The sequence below is a fragment of the Passer montanus genome, unplaced genomic scaffold (assembly GCF_014805655.1).
Source record: "Passer montanus isolate IOZ18808 unplaced genomic scaffold, ASM1480565v1 scaffold116, whole genome shotgun sequence".
Classification (NCBI taxonomy): domain Eukaryota; kingdom Metazoa; phylum Chordata; class Aves; order Passeriformes; family Passeridae; genus Passer; species Passer montanus.
This window is the reverse complement of record NW_024358278.1, coordinates 683508-703799: the sequence shown is the minus strand read 5'-3', so window position 1 is coordinate 703799 and position 20292 is coordinate 683508. Positions and strand designations below refer to the sequence as shown.

At 52.5% G+C, this 20292-nt stretch overlaps 1 protein-coding gene across 8 annotated transcripts in view; it reads left to right on the top strand.

Annotated features, from left to right (window-relative positions):
* TIAM1 (TIAM Rac1 associated GEF 1) overlaps window positions 1-20292 on the top strand; it is a 150959-nt gene that overhangs the window by 86324 nt on the left and 44343 nt on the right. For all 8 annotated transcript variants that reach the window (XM_039697027.1, XM_039697030.1, XM_039697029.1 and 5 more), the window contains 6 exons: window positions 7592-8039; window positions 9781-9953; window positions 13508-13732; window positions 14938-15123; window positions 17405-17551; window positions 19853-19927. In XM_039697027.1, coding sequence (XP_039552961.1) covers window positions 7592-8039; window positions 9781-9953; window positions 13508-13732; window positions 14938-15123; window positions 17405-17551; window positions 19853-19927 — 1254 coding nt within the window. The remainder of the gene's footprint in view (window positions 1-7591; window positions 8040-9780; window positions 9954-13507; window positions 13733-14937; window positions 15124-17404; window positions 17552-19852; window positions 19928-20292) is intronic.

Below are 20292 nucleotides of genomic sequence, written 5' to 3'. Positions count from 1 at the left end.
TGGCTTAGAGGACATAATCCCAAAATGGAAGAGGACTACATTGGGTCAGTCCCACGGAAGCACCATCCACCTCAGTACCTTGTTCCCCAAATAGCAACTGCTCAGGAAAAAAAAAGAGAGAGAGTATGGGGTGAATTTTCCCTCAGGGATTTTTCCCAAAGCCAGCAGGTTAGAGATTGGAGCCTTCCTGTGCAAGGATTGCATCCAAGGCTCTCAAGTTGACCTCTCCCCTATGGATTCTCTTCTCTGAAATAATTTTCTGCTTCTGGCTTCCACTGCATCCTGTTCACTCTCTGCAGAGCACTTGTGGCCTTCCAGCCTGCTCTTCCAGCCCTGCCCAGCCATGGCTTTTCCAGGCAGAGCATCTTCAGCAGCTGGAGCTCTGCTCCTCTAGAGGAATGCTGCCTGTAGTCTGGAAAACGTGGCTATTTCCAGCCCAGGTGTGATTCCTAGTCAGATGGACCCTTAATCTGAGCTGTCTGACTCCAGATGGAATCGAGGAAGGAAATTAAGACGAGTTGCACCAGTTCAGTGATGATTGCTGGCACACAGGTTAGTGAGTAGCCAAAACCAGGGTGCTGCTGCTTGGCAGCTGCACTGTGGGGCTCACTGATCCCAGTCCCCTCCTGACAGAGTCTGTTCCCAAGGTCTCAGATGTAGCCCGAGCCACATTCCCAATCCCCAAAAGATGGGAATGAGACTGTTTGGCTCGGCTGGATCCCACTGAGGAGCAGGGCTCGGCTGGTCACCCTCACCCTGCTGAGCCTCCAGGCAATCCACCCTGGAAAACCAAATATCTCTGCCTTCAGCCCCAGGGCAAGGAAGGGCTGGGGATGGGCTGGGGGAAACAGGAACCACTGGTTTTTGGGGCAGCCCAGGCTTGCACAGGGCAGAGTGCTGAGGATCCACATCTTGGGTCCTGTGTGGCAGCTCAGGATGACCAGAGCCCTGGAATGTCTGAGCCAACGAGCTGTTTATAGCCTGGCTGACTGGGAGTGGATTCGGTGAGGAAGAGAGAGGGATTCAGTGGGACAGAGAGCTCCAGAGCCAGACTCAGAGGTCTTCCCTGCCCTGTCACCCAGATGGAGGAGATTAGATCGGGTATTTCCTAGTCGGGATAGTTTAAAGCAAATAGTCACTCCCTTCAGAGCACACAGCTCTGCCCCAGCGCTGTCAGGGAAAGGAGCATGTGAAAATTGGTGTTTTGGCCTTCACTGGCAAATATTTTGATACTTTTTCAAAGACCTTAATTTGTTTTTCTTCCTTTGCTCTCGGCCGGAGGCCAAGGGAAATCAAATCACCAGCCCTGATATTTGATCTAGCTCCACTCAGGCATGTTTTCTTAAACAGTAGGACTTTGTCATTTATACGTCTGAAGTGTGTATAACAACATTGGCAATAGCTGTATTCTCTGGGAAGCTCTACACCCTGCGTGGTTTTAGTTCCAAGTGTTTTGCACTTCAGAATCACAGACAGGTTGCCCCAGCTGCTTGTTTGCTGGGCTGAGCTCGCTTACATCGATGCAGTTTGCAGGGAAGTGCTCCTTTCCAGGGAAGTGCTCTGTTGAAATGCTCCTTTTCAGAGAGTTTCAGCGTGTGGTGCTGTGCCTGGTTATCATCCCTGCTGACAGGCACTTCCCTGCCTCCTGGGTGGTTCAGGTGAGCTCCTCCCAGCCGATGTGTTTGGGTTTCAAGCTGCTGTTCCAGCTGCTGTCCCCCATTTCTACCCTCTCCGCTGCATTTCTCAGGAGGAATTGCCTCTTCTTGGCTTCAGCAAACAAAAAGTAACCCAACCCTGTATTTTAATTTAACTGGGAGGATTTTGATGGCACGCTGCCCTTGGTTTAGCTCGAGCACAGTTCGGCTGCTTTTATGAGTTTATGGTTAACTCAGCTCCTCTCGAAACTTCTTCAGCTGGGTGGTCCTGGGATGAAAGCAGGGTAAATTTGGGGGTTCCTCGGTGTGCCCGTTGGGAACAGAGGCACTAAAACCCTGCAGCACCCCAGAACTGAGGGGATGGAAAGTGGGAACTCACCTCAGATCTGTGCAGGTGTTGGCAGCTGCAGGCAGGGACCACACTGCAAGAGGGGATTAGGGCTGGATTCTCCTTCATGGAATTATGGAGTTAGCACCCCTCAAAAGCCAGGGAGGAGCTGGTAGGGACGATTTTATTTTCCACATTTTATGTCTGACAGCTCCAGGGCTGTACTCTCCTGCCTGCTGCAGGAGTCCCTGTGTGTCCATGATTTGCCTTTAGGGCACCCAAGATAAGAAAGGCAGATTCCCTGGGGAGGCACAGGGATGATCCTTCTGCAAGGGCCCGCATATTGGCTGGAAAACATCTGGGGAATCAGTGAACCAGAAGTGCTGCCCAGCCTCGTGCCTAGAGCTGAGGTGACAGCTTAGCCCTGAGACTTTCCCAGGGATTGTTGCCCAGACACCTGTGACTGATTCATCCTTTCATCATAAGGCTGCAGTTGATTGCCAGAAGTGTCTGGAGGTGTGGGTTAGTCCCTTTTGTCAGGGGCAAATCTGATTTCAGAGAACCATGACCCAAACCTGCTTGCTTATTAAACTAACCTGAGCAGCTTTTAATGGCACATGGAAGGATTTGTTTATTTTGTTTTTCCTAAATTTAAATTTTTAAAATTTTTGACTCTTTCAGACATCTCAAGAGCTGCTGCCCCGGTGCAGTGAGTGCAGAAGCAGGAATCAAACCATTTCCCCCACTCAGGTTTCAGTTGCACTCCATGATTTATTTTTGCTTTTCAACGTGACTGTGGAGAAAGGATTCAATCTGGATTTGCAGCAAGCCATACCTTGACCATCAAATGATGGCAGAGTCAGTCCTGAAAAGAAAGGAAAAACACTTATCAGGCCAATCTTTCTCCACAGAGGAGCTTCAAAGGGACACCAGTCAGATAAAAGCATGCAAACCATCAGGCTGCTGGCCCATTTGAAATGTATTCTGTGGTGCTCGCCCCAGGAGCAGCCAGACAGGTTGTGTGCAATCACTCTTGCTGAGTGTGAGCATCTGATTGCTCTCTTGCTCAACAGGACGGGGAACAAAGGATGTGCATTGGCTTGGAGGGAGCCCCTTCCCAGGCAAACCCCCACTCAGCTGTACTTTTAACGTAACGCTTCATTTAGAAAGGAGTTTTAGCCATGAGGAACTGTTTATATTTATGGAAGTAAGATATTTTTCCTACTAAAGCAGCCCCAAGTGCCCGTGAATCAGCGCTGTTGGTGGGGCAGGAGAGGGTGATTCACCCAGGCCTGTCAGTGTCCGTGTCCGTGGCAGGGCTGGTGCTGGGAAGTGCAGCTCCTGCAGGCACTCCGAGTGTGCCCAGCCATGAGCCAGAGCTGGGCAAGGCTTGTCCCATCCTGTGGTTTCTTCCAGCAGAGCCACTACCAGGTATGTTCAACATGGGGACACCTGGAACTGTCCCAAAGCTCCTCCCCTGATTTTTGCTAGCTGAATGTAGACTTTTTTCCTGAAGCAAAGGGGTTTTTTTCTGTTTATCTTTTAAATTTAGCTGAAATTATTTACCAGATATGGCTGCAGCAGACATGCAGAGTTGTGAGCATATGCCAAAGCTACAGCACCAGGGTGTGAGTACCACGTGAGCATATGCCAAAGCTACAGCACCAGGTACATTAGCCTGATGTAGCTTGTGCATTACAGCTCTATTCCCCACTGCCTTGTTTTGCTTGTTTTGCCTGAAACCCCGTGTTGGTGTGAAGAAACAAGCCTGTATTTAAGTGGGTAGCTGATGCTTGCAGCAGCACTTTACCCACTTGGTTCAGCAGTTCAGTTGCTCTCTGCCCTTGATGGGGCTGTGATAACTCATTGCACTTGGCTGCACTGGGATGCTCCTGGGGCTGCCCTGGTTGGTGACAATGGCCCCATTCAGCCCCTGGTCCCTGTTCCAGGGCTGATCTCTGTGGCACTGGGCATCCCACCTCTCCCTCCTCCTTCCCTTCAGGACTGTGAGCTGAGCCTCCTTTCATAGCCCTGGGCACCTCAGGGACAGGATGGTTCCTCCAAGCCCTTTGGCCCTGCCAGGGATCCCAGGTCCCAGTGGGAGCTCTGCTGCTGCTTCCCACATCTCCCCATCCCAGCAGAGTCCAGAGCCCCTTCAGTTCCCTTCCTCAGCCCCTGCCCTGCACGTGCCTTTCTCCTGTCCACAGGGTGATCTCGAGTCGAGCCTGTGCTCACAAGCCCTGCTGTGGTTTGTTCCTGCCCTGGGACTGTTCCGCCCTCAGCCCCAGCAGGTTTCTGTGGGATGACAGCATTACAGCTTTTGTGCTTTGTGCAGAACCCTGAGCCGAGCGTGTTCCGTGCAGCGCTGCGAGGCTCCCGAGGATGGGAGAGAGCTGGCACTGCAGCAGGAACTCAGAAGCAGAGACCTCTGAGAATGCCCTGAGCCCTGCTGAGCCCAGCCCTGCTCTGCTCCCAGGGCACACGAGGCTCCCTCCATGCACATTTTGTTTGGTAACTCAGAGCAGAGCAGTGCTGGCAGCTCCGGGCTCTGAGCTGCTCCCACCTTCTCTGCTCAGACCCTCCTCCTGCCAAGGCCTTGAGTGGGCTGCCCACGAGGCTTTGATAAGGGGTGTTGAGGAGTGGAAAGGGCAGCAGAGGGAATTTAGCAGCAGGGCTGTAGCATTGCACTGAAAAGATCTTTTGAGTCCCGCCTATCAATTGTGGTAAAGATTGTGGAGATCTTTGCAAAATGTGCTACAATTTAACCTTATGAGCAAGTGTAACAAATATGTTTACTCTGAGTTCTCCATTCTTGAGGGTTTTTCGTAAGCTACTTTTTGTATAAGCTGATATGCTCATATGTTAGTTACAGAGGAATAAGCCCCAGATATTGACAGGGAAACTGATGCAGTTAAAACAGTGTATCACCGAGGTCATCTGAACAGGCTGTAGCCTTACAAATCCTATCTCCCTCAAGTTGGTGGTCTCTTCTAGTAGTTCTTTGTTTTCTTAAATCAACTCATTTTAACTGGAGCATGAGATATGCTTCCTAAAAGTTACATCGGCTAAGATTTTGGAACTAACTGTGTGCTTTTTGTAGAGCACAGAATCATGGAATCACAGGATTGTTTGGGTGGAAGGCACCTTAAAGCCCATCCAGTGCCACCCCTGCCATGGGCAGTGACACCTTCCACTGTCCCAGGCTGCTCCAAGCCCTGTCCAGCCTGGCCTTGGGCACTGCCAGGGATCCAGGGACAGCCACAGCTTCTCTGGGCATCCTGTGCCAGCCCTGCCTACCCTGCCAGGGAACAATTCCTCATTCCCAATATCCAGTGGAGGTAGTTGTGTTCCCAAAACCAAGAGCCTCGGAGCAGCAGGGTGCAGGTGTGGCTGTGGCAGGGCTGTCCTTCCAGGAAAGCCTGCTCAGCCCATCCGCACGTGGAGCAGCAGGGCCTGGCCAGAGCAGCCTGTCAGTCACCCCGAGCTGCCTTAAATCACCGCATGGGCCAGCGGGGAAGGAAGGGCTGCTTCTTCCAGCTGGACCCCGAGCCTCCCTGGGGAAGCCCTGCTTGTAAAGAGCGGGCTCATCCACTGCAAATTAATGCCTGGAAAGTTAGTCAGCCCTTGCCCTGCCCCTGAGCTCCCCTCCAGCCCCTGCTCCGCAGGAGGATGGTTTCACACTGAGCCGATGGAGGGTTTCTTTGTTTCCACAGAGCTGCTCTTGGATACAAAGAAAACTGGTGCTTGAACCAACATCTGGAAGCTTGTTTTCTCTCAAAATAAATACTCCATTCTGCTACCTCTTCTCTTCTTTTTTTTCTTTTTTTTCTTTTTTTCTTTTTTTTTTTTAACTTGTGAATCAAGAACTAGCTGCTCTTGCAGGAGAGGTAGAGGCTGAAATTCCTGTTGGTTTTGGCCATATTTCTCACTTCTTTGCATCCTCTTCGCTCAAGTACCTAAAATATTTGTTTCTATTTACAGAGTTTGGCCTTCATTTGTCCTCTAAAATCTGCCACAGATGCCTGTAGATACCGAAGTGGTGATGGGCATCCCCCTGGGGGGATTAGCCTTGTGGCAGGGGCCAGGCTGAGTCACAGCCTTCAAAACCCCAATTCAGTGGGGTTTTCTCCTGCCTTGGTCCAGCTGACTGTACTCTTGTCTCTTCTGATCCTTGCACTGCAAGTTCCTGGGGACCAGGAAAGGTCTGTGGGATTTGGTGGGGAACATCACATGGCCCATCATTACAGTTTGTGATGAGAACAGAAATAATCTCAGCCACGTTAACCTGTCAGGAGGAAAAGAAAAATAAGAGCCTTTTTGGTTACGTAATTTTCAAAGGTCAGCCTTGGGGTGTCTGAAATGTGTGTTCAGCTGTAGGTGTGAATGCACAATATCAATGTTTTCTCCTCAAAACGCGTAGGTTGGGCGCTGCTTTTCTCGACACTGCCAGTTTTTGCTGCCATATGTTCTCCTTTTGCAAAACCTTTAGCACCGTTAACTTGTCTTAATGTAAACAGATGATGCTGCATCTTATATCCCAAATTGCCAAGGCCGTGGAGGCACCAACTGGAGTGGCACATGTTCTTTCCTAACCTGTGCTGGAAGCTCTGCCTCCACCCCACCCTGGAGTGGCACATGTGGAACTGTTCTTTCCTAACCTGTGCTGGAAGCTCTGCCTCCACCCCACCTTTTCCTCCAGCTGTTTGTCTCCAGGAGAAAGGAATCTTGCCTTAGGTGCCCCAGCGGCAAAGTGTAGACCCACAGGGACTCCTGCAGCAACTGGGAAAGTACAGCCCTGGAGCTGTGAGATGTTCAGTGGTGAAAACTGGAGGGAAACGCATGGGGCAGCTTCACCCTTGTGTCCAAGGTGGACAGCGCCTGTTTGTCACCATGTCACCTTTTCCCTCACCCTTCTCCCCAAGGTGGACAGCAGTTGTTTGTCACCATGCCACCTTTTCCTCCACCCTTCTCCCCAAGGTGGACAGCAGTTGTTTGTCACCCCCCCACCTTTTCCTCCCTCCTCTCCAAGGTGGACAGCCGCTGTTTGTCCCCCCCACGTTTTCCTCCACCCTTCTCTCCAAGGTGGACAGCGTCTGTTTGTCACCATGCCACCTTTTCCTCCCTCCTTCTCTCCAAGGTGGACAGCGTCTGTTTGTCACCATGCCACCTTTTCCTTCACCCTTCTCTCCAGGGTGGACAATGCCTGTGTGTCACCATGCCACCTTTTCCTCCACCTCCCTCCACCAAGGTGAACAGCAGCTGTTTGTCCCCACCATGTTTTCCTGCACCCTTCTCTCCAAAGTGGACAGCAGCGTTTGTCACCCCCCACCTTTTCCTGCACCCTTCTCTCCCCCCCCACCATGTTTTCCTCCATCCTTCTCTCCAAGGTGGACAACCGTGTTTGTCACCCCCCACCTTTTCCTGCACCCTTCTCTCCAAAGTGGACAGCAGCGTTTGTCACCACCCCACCTTTTCCTCCACTTGTTTGCCTTAGGGATGAGAGGAGACACGGGATTTCCATCTCCAGCCAAAATGGAGGCGTGAAAACCCGCGGCGCACGCGGGCTCTCGCCAAGCTCTCCCCTCACCCGTGTCTCTCTCCCGAGCAGGACGTCAACGCGGGCGAGGGCAGCGAGTTCACGGACAGCGGCATCGAGGGCGCGGCCACGGACACGGAGCTGCTGTCGCGGCGCTCCAACGCCACCACGGCCAGCTACTCGCCGCCCGCCGGGCGCGCCTTCGTGGGCAGCGACAGCGGCAGCAGCTCGGCGGGCGACGGGCTGCGCCAGGGCGTCTACGAGAACTTCCGCCGCGAGCTGGAGATGAGCACGGCCAACAGCGAGCACCTGGAGGAGGCGGGCTCGGCGCTGAGCGACGAGCAGAGCAGCGGCACGCTCAGCTCCCCCGGGCAGTCCGACATCCTGCTGAGCGCCGCGCAGGGCACCGTGCGCAAGGCCGGCGCCCTGGCCGTCAAAAACTTCCTGGTGCACAAGAAGAACAAGAAGGTGGAGTCGGCCACGCGCAGGAAGTGGAAGCACTACTGGGTGTCGCTGAAAGGTACGGGGAGGGCAGGTAGGGGTGTGTCCTGTAGGGTGGCCAAACCAGGGACTCTTAAGAGGAGGTGCTGTGAACTTCAGTTGACGCCAAGTGTGGGGAAGTGGCCCTGCTGTTCTGCAGAGGTTTTAGTGGTGGTTGCTGATGTGCTCAATGTAGGCACCCCAAGTGTGTAGGGTCCATGCCTTGCTGGGAGCCCTGCTGGCACCATCAGGGCATTGGGTGTTCCCTTGGATGAGGTGTCCCTGGCTCGCTGGCAGCTGAGTGAAACCCGTGTGCCCCTGCAGGCACACAAAGGTGTGTGTTGGTGACAGTGGCTGGTGTTCACACAGGGGCTCTGCCATGCTCTGCATCCCTCCTGTATGTCTCCTTCCCCCAGAGGTGCCTCATGAGTATAAACACTCACGTTTGCAGGCTGGACAGGAAGCTGTGGTTGGTCACCAAGGCTGGCATGTGACTCTGGCCGTGTCACCCACCCTGTGGTGGGCACCCAGCTGCCCTGCTCCCTCGGCCACAGACCCTCCTCTCTCTGGATTGTTGCAGTTGCTGCTGGGCACATGCTCAGAAACTCATCTTCATGTGCTTCATCAGCAGGGAAACGGGAAGCCACAGCTTTGGGACCGGCCTCCCTCTGCTGTGCTGTGGCCAGAGCCAGCAGAGGCAGAGCCGTGTGTCCTGCTCTGGCTGGGGTCACCCAGAAGCTCAGTGTGGTCAAACCCTGCCCTCCCCGCAGAGAGCTCTTCCTAGAGTGCTTGTTTGTTTTTGATTTGCAGCGCTATTTTAAAGCCAGCAGCAGAGTTTGGAGCCAGCTCTTCCTTGGGGTGGCTGCAGAGCTGGGGAGGGGGGAGAGGAGAAGGGAGGTGAGGGCAGCCCTGGTCTCCTGGGAGGGGCAGGAAGGTCTTGCTGTGAGGAGCTGGCGAACAAAGGGCCATCTGGGAGAAGAAAGGGGGAGGATGAGCAGGGGAGTGATGTTGTTTTGAAGTGCTTTGGCTCAAGTGGAGTGTTAACTCCTTGGATTGCCGTGCCTTGATGCTGGCAGTGTTTAACCGGGGCTTTGAAGTGAACAGCTGCCATTGTTTGGCTGCAAATTGTTTTTTGGGAGGCTGGAGCATCCCTTTCCAGTGACCAGAGCATCCCTTTCCAGTGACACAGCAACTATGTGCCAGCCTGTAAACAACTGGAGACAGTGTGGGAAGGTGGGAGAGGAGGAGACCCTTTTCTTTTTGGAATCTCCCAAATTGCACCCTTGCTCTGCTCTTTGTTTTCCTTCCTGGGGAGGATTGTAAAGATTATTTTGTAACACCGAGCAGGTTGTTTGCTGTCCCCAGCTAAGTTTTTTTTATCCATCAGTCTTTCAGCAAGCACAGCTCATCCCAGCTACTTAATTCCAGTTGCTGTCTGCATCCAGTAATTAAATGGCTTGATCTTTGCCTTGGGGACACTGCAGCTGCAGAGGCTGAGGCTGGGCCATGCCCGGGGGTCCAGTCTTTTCCCAGAGCTGGCTGTCACCCCCTGGGATCTCACCGTGTGTGATGGGGTGGCCATGGACAGCCCCAAATTTGGGATTTCTTACGCTGTTTCTCATCTGGGAGTGTGTTTTACTGCCCATGACTTTTGGCAGTCCTAGAGAGTGCAAAGCTCGGGGTGCACAAAGCAGCCGGGCGTCAGGGCTCACAGCTCGTGGCGTGCCTGCTTGGCAGCAGCACCAGCAGAGCCTCTGCAGTGCTGCCCCTGTGTCCTGCAGGCTGCACGCTGTTCTTCTACGAGACGGACGGCCGCTCCGGCATCGACCACAACAGCGTCCCCAAGCACGCCGTCTGGGTGGAGAACAGCATCGTGCAGGCCGTGCCCGAGCACCCCAAGAAGGACTTCGTCTTCTGCCTCAGCAACTCCCTCGGCGACGCTTTCCTCTTCCAGGTTGGCTTCTGCAGAGTTCCCTTCTGCCTCTAGCTCTGGCATCTAGCTGTGGTTGAGGTGGGTGGGAAATCCCGCTGGCTGCAGGAGGTTTGGGGTTTTCTTTGGCAGCACTAGAGGAAGAACATGAGCTGAACGTGATCAGTGTCAAATCTGCTTTTTTAATAACTGGCTGGACCCCCCTTGTGTAGATGGCTGGGGCAAAGAATGAAGAAATGCTCTTGCATCCCTGGTTGGGCAGCATGCTTAGAGCACCCAGACCAAGCCAGTCACCCCACAGGACATCCAGCTGGGCACTAAATGTGCTGTGCCACTCTCTGTGTCAAAGGAGGGCCTTGCAGGGAGGGGCTCGAGGGGCTGACAAGAGCAGGAGCAGCTGGAAGTGCAAAGGGATGTCTGGAGGGGCTGCAGAATCCAGCTGCCCCTTGTTCACACACCTTGCTGCTGCCCCAGAGGAGACTGGAAGTGCAAGCTTTGGTTCTTAATCAGGAAATAGAAATGTCTCAATTTTGCTGGGTACATTTAAAAAAAATAAATCCCAGGACTTGCATCAAAGGCCATAGATTAGTTGATGTGTTTCACTTGAAAAGATTTCTGTCATTTGGTAACCACTGCTTCCCTGAGTGATATTTAGGTTGTCATCCCCTTTCTTATGTCAAGCTGGCACTAAGTGGGGTGTGACATTCTGTTATTTGCAATTGGCAGCAGTGCTGAGGTGAGTGCATTTCCTCCACTTGTGATTCAGTTTTCTTCATGGAGGAATCCCTTTATTTCTCTTTCCAGTGACAATGGAGTTTCTTGCCTTCTTAAGCCAGAAGCTACTCTGGGGCAGGATGTGTCCCCACATCATCACTCCCCTCTATTCCAGAGCAAAAAACTCAATTTGTGCTGTGTTGTAGGTCCTTGCAGCTGTCCTTGCAAAGGGCTGGGTTCTCAAACTGGTGCAAAAAAAAGCCTTTCTGATTCTTGGGGGCACTGAGTGTCTCACTAAAAAACCCATCTCTTTTTGTGGACTAACTTCCCTGCCACCTCAATAGGATTTTTCCTTCTGTAGTACTGCTCTGCCCCTCTCTCCTTCATGTTTTCCCTGGGAAGGGGATGAGTATTTTGGCACCTGGAGACCTTCCTCCAGGTGAGAGGGAATCATAGAGCCACAGAATGGCCTGGGTTGGAGGTGATATTAAAGATCACCTTGTTCCACCCCTGCCACGGCAGGGACACCTTCCACTGTCCCAGGGTGCTCCAGGTCCTGCCCAACCTGGCTTTGCACCCTTCCAGGGATCCAGGGGCAGCCCCAGCTGCTCTGGGCACCCTGTGCCAGGGACTCAGCACCCTCACAGGGAGGAATCCCTTCCCAGTATCCCTCGGGCAGTGGGAAGCCATTCCCTGTGTCCTGTCCCTCCATGTCCTTACAAAGAATCCTTCTCTGTTTTTCCTGTGGGCTCCCAGACTCACCCCAAATCTTATTCCCCCAGAGCCCAGTGTCATTATGCCACAGGTGGGTGTTTGTGTAGGGAGGAAGCAAAACTGAGCCTTTTCAAGCAAAACCCAGTCATTTCTGCTGGCAGAAACGTTGTGTGATGTGTCCCTCGTGCCAGGGGAGCAGGGCAGAAGGAGGGGATGCTCAGAGCAGTGGCTGCTGTGCCCCACAGCCAGCACAGAGCTGCAGCAGCAGGGGCTGTTTGTATGCTGTGCAAGGGAAAACAGGGCTGCTGGGCATCCCACACACCCTGGGCACCTGGAAAGGAGCCTGCCCACTGCACTGCGCCCTGAGACATCCCATCCCTCCCACGTGGCTCTGGCTGTGCCCACACAAACCCTGGCACATGGCACACGCAGCTCCCAGCAGCTTGTGACACCACGAGGTGTTTGCAGCTTGGTGGTGTGTCCTTCCCCTCGGGAAGGGCAGCCATTCCATCCCTGCTTATCTGCCAGGGGCGTAAAATCCACTCCAGACCCTTTTTCCCCTCCCTCTCCCCAGGAATCCAAAAAGAAAAATGAATCTAGTGGTATGCAGATAATACTTTGAAATTTAATAAGATAACAAACGCTGTTAGGATTTTGCTGGGAATTAACAAAGCTCATTCTAAGTCCAGTGCTGATCTCTTCTGTGCTGGGGATGAGGTTTCAGCACCTGACTGGGCAAAATGTCTGCTGTTATGGCAAGTAATTCCTGTGTTTCCAGCAGACATTCCTCAGCAAGGGGGTCCCAGTGCCCTCAGCAGTGGGATGAGAGCTTGCTGGTGCTGCAGCCTGGGCAGAGAGCCTGGCCACCCTCAGCCACATCCTGGGGGCAGTGCCAGCTGAAGGCAAGGGCTTTGGGAAGGAGGAGGCCAGTCCTTCTGCAGGAGATCCTGTTTCTAGCCTGAGTGAGGAAAGTGGTGTCATTCTGGGACACACTTGTGCCACCAGAGTTTGGGGAGCAGCAGTGTGGCCTCTCTGGGGAGCCCTCCTTAGCTTCATCCTTGGCTGCTGGTTGTGACCTCAGCGAGGATGACCTTCCTCCTCTTCTCCAGCAAATGGAGAAGTCATGCTGGGCTGTCTATTAATAGATCAGGCATCATCAGAAAGTTTAATTAGAGCAAGGTGGTTTGGCACCTTGCTGCTTTTCCAGCCAAATACCAGTGTGATTATTGCCACAGGCTGACACTCACACAAAGTCCTCTGCAACCCTGAGCTGTCTGGAAAGTTTGTTTCATGACCTGCTGTAAGAAGGAATGGAGTTCAGTAAAAGGCCTAAGAATATTGACTTTTTATTTCAAAAATCTGGAAAGAAGAATCTGGGAAGATTCTTCTTTGTGTGTCAAAAGCCTCTAATCAGAGTAGTTCTCTTCCAGAAAGAAGTGCTGGTGTCCCGTGCTCCAGCCTGGTGTCTCATGGTCTGGTTTGGGCTGGAAGGGACATTAAAGATTATCCAGTTCCACACCCTGCCATGGGCAGAGACACCTTCCACTATCCCAGGTTGCTCCAAGGCCTGTCCAGCCTGGCCTTGGACACTTCCAGCAAGGAGGAGTGTTCCCTTTTCCCAAACTGCCATATCCATGCTTGGGAAGGGACAGTGCAGAGCTGTGGAAACAAGGATGAGCCTGCCTTTAATGGTAACAGGGGTGTCTTCAGAGTGCTTTGGGACCTTCAGAAGCAGAAAGCTTGTTTGTCTGTGCACCCCAGTAAACCACTGATACGCTCATGGTCACATTTTCTGCCATTAATTTATTGTTAACTGCTGCATGCCAGAAGAGCTCTCCATCCTGGGAAGAGCGCAGCACTGGTGCATTCCCCGCCTTAAGGAGCTGCAGTTCAGAACCATAGTTAAATGCCAAGCTGGGAATGATGGCCAGGGAGGTCATTGCAGAGGCCTTGCTGGGAAGCACCCCCGGCTGCAAAGCACACACAGAGGTGTCATTCCAAGTGCTTGGTGCCGAGTTAAAAATGTCCTGCTTAGGGATGATGGGGGCATATAAGTGAATTTAAGGCTTTGAATCTCGAGGTGAAAGGGAGCTGCTGTGTTAATCGGCAGTGGGTTTGGAGGAGGTGCTGAGCTGCTGTGCCCCTTGCAGACGTGCAGCCAGACGGAGCTGGAGAACTGGATCACGGCGATCCACTCGGCGTGCGCCACCGCCGTGGCACGGCAGCACCACAAGGAGGACACGCTCAAGCTGCTCAAGACTGAGATCAAAAAGCTGGAGCAGAAGATTGACATGGACGAGAAGATGAAGAAGATGGGGGAAATGCAGCTGTCCTCCGTGACAGACTCCAAGAAGAAGAAGACCATACTGGACCAGGTAAGCTCAAAAGGCCCTAGCGAGGGTTGAAGGGTTTTGGGAGCTCCCTGGAGCAGGTGGGAGCAGGAGAGCTGTGCTGCTGCCTTAGCTGCACCACTGCTCCACTAAAGTCCAGCACGGGCTGTCTTCTGCTGCCTCCAGGAGACTTGGATAGCAGGAGGCTGCCAGGCCATGGCTGAGGATGCCTTGGGGAACAGCTGTTCACACACCAACAAACTCTGCTGCTGCCTTAACTGTGCCAGAGGCTGCTGCTGCTGCTGGCAGCTGGGCTGAAGAAGCCGTGCCTGGTTTCTGCTTGTCTGCCTTGACCTCGTGGCTGCATCCCTGGCTCCCCTGGGCCCGCTGCTGCTGCCTTCAAGTGGACAGCGTGGCTGGGCTTCAGAAGCAGAGAGCCTGGAGCAGATGTCTCTCCCACTGCTGCAGCAGCACCTTATTTTGGGAAACTTAACATATGGCTGCTGCTTCCCTCGTTTGGAGCTCTCCTGCCACGGCTGCCAAGTGTGCCTGTAATGCAAAGCATGGGGGGAAGTGGCTAAAGGGATTTGTACCCCCTGGAAGTCTGTGAGAAGGGGAAATGGGAGAGAAAAGGGAGGGAGAGGCTAAAGAGCTCCATCAAAGCTGTCAGTCACAGTGAGAGGGCAGAGCAGTCTCTCTCTTTATGTAACTGAGTTTGTCTGGATGCTTTGAAACTGTTTCCTATAAGCTATTTGAATTATTTAAATAAGTCCTTCCATAGGCTGATTACAGCACTCTTGCACTGATCAGATTAATTATCCCCAGTGCATGGCACTTTTTCAAGCTCTGCTGTTGCTCACAGCAAAGCTGCTGCTGCTGATTTAGGATGCCCTGTGCCTGGAGTTTGGTGGGGTTTGCTTTTGTGGTTCCTCAGATGCTCTTGATGCATGAAAGAAGCCTCTTAAGGGACTGCTGAGCAGAGAATCCTGGAAATACAAAGAAAATTAAAAATGAAAATTTAATCCTGTTAATTAGCATTGTATCAAAGGAGCAGCAGTCCCAGGAGGAGACTTTTGCCACGAACGTAGAAGAAGTTGTTTTCCATCTAATCAAAACTCTTTTAACTGTTTGCATCCTTGGGGGGGTTGGGAATGGGGAAAATCAGCAGTTGGGGTTTGTTGGATGAGATCAGCACCGGTGTGTCACTGGGAATTTTTTGCTAGCCTGTTCTCCCCTGCTCTCCCTGGCAGATCTTCGTGTGGGAGCAGAACCTGGAGCAGTTCCAGATGGACCTGTTCCGGTACCGCTGTTACCTGGCCAGCCTGCAGGGCGGGGAGCTGCCCAACCCCAAGCGCCTGCTGGCCTTCGCCAGCCGCCCCACCAAGGTGGCCATGGGCCGCCTGGGCATCTTCTCCGTGTCCTCCTTCCACGCCCTGGTGAGTGGGCAGGGCTCTGGGACCCGGGGCTGCTGCCACAGGGGCTGGCTGTGGCTGAAGGAGCAGCTGCTTGCTGCCACGGCCTTGGGGAAGGGCTGTGTCTGTCCTAGATGTGTCGTTTGGGATTTCCACCAGAAACAGAGCTTCTGTTACAAGAGCAGGGCCATCTCAAGTGTCCACAGGCTCAGGCGTGATCCAATACCTCCCATGAAGTCAGTGGGAGCCATTCTGAAGCCCTCAGCATGTGCTGGCTGAGACCTTCTTGGGCCTACCTGGCTTTATTCCAACTACCGACCAGTTGGTCTCTGGTCATCAGCACCTGATGCTCCACAAGTGTGCTGCCTATGGTGTGGCAAATAATGGTTGTTTAAATTTAAGTACTCTAACAGCCCAGCTCTTAAAAGTACAGGGAAATATTTTACAAAGTGGTGGGGTCTTAGTGAATTTGAATCAAGTTCTTGTAGTGTCAGCTTGGACTCCTGGAGGTCCACAGGAATAGCTGAGCTCCACTGTTGTCTTGTAGATGTCAGCTGTAGCCTTCAATTGAATGCAGAGCTGTAATTCTGTCAGGGGCGTTTTTATTCTTTCCTATATGAAAAGATTAGCGTCATCATCCTGCTAATTGCTGGTGGATTTATTATATTTTTTAAGTGGCGGGCTGTAATTTGCATTTATGCCTTTTTTTTTTTTTTTCACATCAAGCAAAGCTCTGAGCGTTAGCCTGAAAAACAGTCTGCCTCTTCATGCTGGTGTCTCTGGAGAGCCAAGGGAAAAAATGTGTTTGGAAAATGTTGTGTTGGAAGAGACACGTGTTTTCTTCTCCTCTCAGCAAACTCTCATGTCCTCTTTTGCCCCCAGGAACGTGGGGAAATGCAGCCTCATGCTAGGAGCCCTAACTCAAGTTTCAGGAAGGGAATTTACCCAGAGCAGCTGTGGCTGCTCCTGGATCCCTGGAAGTGTCCCAGGCCAGGGTGGACAGGGCTTGGAGCAGCCTGGGACAATGGAAAGTGTCCCATCCATGGCAGGGGCTGGGATGGGCTTTAAGGTGCCCTCCATCCCAAATGATTCTGTGATTCCATGACCCAAGTCCCCTGAAGATGTTTCTCAGTACATTCATCCAAGGATGTGCTGAGTTACCCCAGGTGGCTCTGCATGAATGTCCCAGGTACCTCTCACAGGCCAGGCTGTGGACGTGGAGGTGTTGCTGTGGTGCTCAAGTTCTCCTTTTCCTGCATTTCCCCCCGTTTCCCAAGGAGAGCCCCCATTCCTCACACAGCTCCCTCTGTCCATCCCACTGTCATTTTGGATGTGCTGCATCCAGCCAGGCAGTTCCTCAGCTGGGGACATCCCTCAGGGACGTGGCTGTTCCCGGGGCCATTCTGCTGCTCTGGGCTGTGGGAGTGCAGCCCTGAGGTGTTCCAGGAGGTGCAGTCAGCAGGGTGGGTCTGTCTGTCTGTCTGTCTGTGCCCTGCCATTCCCTACCGCTCCCTTTTTGGCAGGAGAGGAGCTCCTCTCCTCAGGCCACCTCCACGTGGGAAATCTGCTCTGACAGATTATTTTTTGGGCCTGGACTCTTCAGCCCTGGGTGATGTCCCACTGCTCTCCTCCAGAGCTTCCCAGATAGCTGGGCTCAGTCAAGGCAATGTCTCTTGTTGCCATGGGGCATTTTGTGGCAGAGCAGCTGATGCTGCTCTGATGGGAAGGGTCATTTCAGCTCACTTTTCCCCTTCCTGTGCCTTGCTCAATCCTTCAGATGTCACTTATCTTTAAGGAAGTGCAGGCTTAAATGCCATGAGCTCCCTGCAAGCCTTTATCTGGCCTTGCTGCACTCCTGAGTCAGCACCAGCATGCTCAGAGTGTTTCCACAGGAAAGAGCAAAGAGGAAGACCGGGCTTTTGGGAAGGAACAGATAAGTTTGGAAATCTCAGATTTCACATGTCCAGCTTTGAAACCTTGCTAGGAAAAGGAAAGAAAAACCCCAAACCCTTCACTGGTGTTGAGGTTTTTCTTGATGATGATGCTGATTAGGTTCCTTTGAAATAGCTCAAGTGCCACAAAATGATGGAGGTGGTGTGTACTGTCCGTTTCAATATTTGGTACTGGATGCTGGGAGAAGTGAGTTAATTTGCAGTGAGAAGGCAGCAGCCTGGCAGCATCCCCACAGCCCCAGCAGTGGGACCCCTGGGTTGCCCTGGGATGTGCCTTTTCCCCCCAGACCCCCAGCTGGGAGGGGTGTGCTGGGGTGCTGCAGCTCTGGAGCTGAACCGTGCGGCATTGGCAGGTGGCGGCGCGCACGGGGGAGTCGGGAGTGAGGAGGAGGACACAGGCCATGTCCAGGTCTGCCAGCAAGAGGAGGAGCAGGTTTTCTTCTCTCTGGGGCCTGGACACTACCTCGAAGAAGAAGCAGGGGAGGCCCAGCATTAACCAGGTAAGAGGTGGGAGTTTGGGGAGGTGTTCTTTGCAGGGTGGTTTGTTAGCAGGCTGAACGCAGCTCGCACTGGCACAGAGTCAGGCATTCCTCATCCCCTCCAAAAGCAGGGACTGCAGCTGCACATCAGGGCACAGCAGCTCCCACCAAAGGGTTGGAATTTGCCCTTTTCTTTAGCTGAATTCTGTTGTTGTATTTCTGCTCCTTCTGCTTTTCCTGCAGGTGCCCTCCCTAATCTCAGGAGCAACAAAGCAGCAGTGTAAAACAGACACAGCTTTGGAGAGAAAAAACCCCAAAGCAATCCAGACTTGTTTGGTTATTTTTAATTTAAAATGATGAGTGTACAGTGATTTAAATGTAGCTGAGTTTGGTGAAAACTTCCTGAAGTGACAAGAAGCTTTGCATCTAGTCGGGATGCTCCCTGTTCTGCTTCAGATTTTTAAAAAAGCAGAAGTTGTGCAGTTTCCACCCAGTCACTGCCCAGATCTTTCTCTAGAAAACGTGCTCCAGTGTGGTAGGTAGAAGGTGCTTCCTTGTTGTTTTTTCCAAACATCCCTAATTACAGCTTTCACTTTTTGAGAGCCGTACCTCACCTAATTGCAGGAAATGTAGGCTCTGCCTTTTTTCTCTTCTCTCGCTCCTTGCGGGGAGAAAGGCTGGGGACACACGCTGTTCTGTGCCCTGTGATTTCTTGTGCTGTCTGTTCAAGCAGCAGTGGGTGTTTGTTTTGTTCAGCAGAGGATGATGAGCCTGTTTGGAGCAACACGCTGAAAGTTCACCTGATATTTAGAGGCTGAGCAGAAGCCCAGGGCTTGGCTGGAATGCAGCTCCAAGAGAACATTCCCAGTTCCTTGTGCTGATGCCGTTGCTTTGCATTTACTTGCCCCAAATCCCTTGTCCTGAGCTGGGATCCTGCCCGTGCTGTGTTTTCATACCTGTTTTTTCCCCCCACTTCTGTTTTTCCTTTCAGTGGAGATAATTGCATTCTTCACACTGCCTCCCCTGCTCCTGCCCCCCTCACTCCTCCCCAGCACAGGCATGGAGAGGGATTCTGTTCCAGGTTACAGGAGAGTCATTGTGGAGAGAATTGTAAAAATTTCAGGTTTTCAGGAAGCAGCAGAGTATGCAGTGCCTGAACACATTTCTCTTGCTTGAGCAACCAGCTCCAATGGGGGAGCAACCAGCTGTAAATCCCCAAAAGGCAGAGACCTTTTCCATCCTGCCTGGTCCCTGCTTCATTTTAGCCAGGCAATAATTAACAGCCCAGCAGCTTGATCCTAGAGCTGTGCTGGTGTGGAGCTATCAAACTGAACTTTTCAGTTCTCATTATTGGGTTCTGCTGCAGCACCAACCCTGCCTGTGCTGGTTTGGGGTGGATGTTGCAAATATTCCTGTCTGGTCATTCCTCCTGCAGGGATCCTGTTGGTTTTGGCTCCCTGGCTCGTGCTGGGTTACCAGCTCCTGTTTCATTAGAGAAGGGTTACACTGCCTTGTGCCTCAGTGTTTGCTGAGTACGTTTTGGCAGCTGGGTCATTACAAAGCCAGCCAGAAGCAGAGCCCTTCTGAGTCCTCAGCATTGGCAGAGGTGGGGAAGTGTTCATTTCCCACTTCTGCTGGTGGAGAAACCCAGCAGAAAGAGAGATAAAATTAGTTCAGCTCCACCAGGGAAGTCAGGACAGACCTGCAAGCAGAAGTGGCCTCTAATCTTCCTGTACCACCCCATCACCAGCTTGTTTTTCCCCTCACCCTCTCTTCCATCAGGCTGCTATTTTCCTTTTCTCCAGTGCAGCTGCAGCAGAGAGGCAGGGACTGCTGGAGAGGTCCCCCAGGTCACTGCCCTGCAGGCCTTGTTGGGGGGCCAGGTCTGGACAGACTGGTGCAAAGGTGTGTCTGTGTCAGTAAAGGCACACCTGTGCTCAGGAGGAATGGGGTGGGGGACACAGGACAGCACTTCCCTGTATTTAGGGAATGGCACCTGGAGTGAGCTGCCCTGGTGTTTGGGATCCCCTCTCTGCTGAAAGCACCTCCTTGCTCTTGTGTTGTTTCTCTTTGGATGACAGGCTCAAGCAGAAAGAGGTTAGAGGGGCTGCTGGATGTGACTTACCCACCCTGAAGGAGGTTTCCCCCATCCCAAATTTCTACAAGAGTGAGACATTTCTGCAGGCAGTGTGTTTGGAGATGGCTGTATCTCTCAGTTTGAATTCCATGCTGGATGTGAGGCAGGCTGTTCTGCCCGGGGCATGTGCTGTGCACAGGGAGTCACGTTGGTGTTTAAAGCAGATCCCCTCTCTCGTTCCTCAGGTGTTTGGAGAAGGAGTGGATTCAGTGAAGAAATCTCTGGAAGGGATCTTTGATGACACAGTCCCGGATGGCAAGGTAAAACCCCAGCTCTCCAGCTGCCTCCTCCCCCCACGTTTGCAGCCAGTCAATTCAGAATAAATACAAATATTTACTATTTTGCTATTTCTAAGCACTGGAGCTGCAGTACCCACGACAGTTTTGTTGTGGTTTGCCCAGAAGCACTGCACATTTTGGTTTTAAATTCAAATCTGCTTTCATCCCTACTATTTTGTTGTTGCATTCCTAGCATTCCCAGTAGCCATAGGGTGGAGGCACACTGCAGCAGTGTAGCTGTGTGGGTGGCACAGGAGGCACACTCTGCCCTGCTCAGGGAAAACTGCAGGTTCCTGTCCAGACAAGCCTTCAACCTGGGCTTAGGAGCAAAATATCTTCTCTCTAAG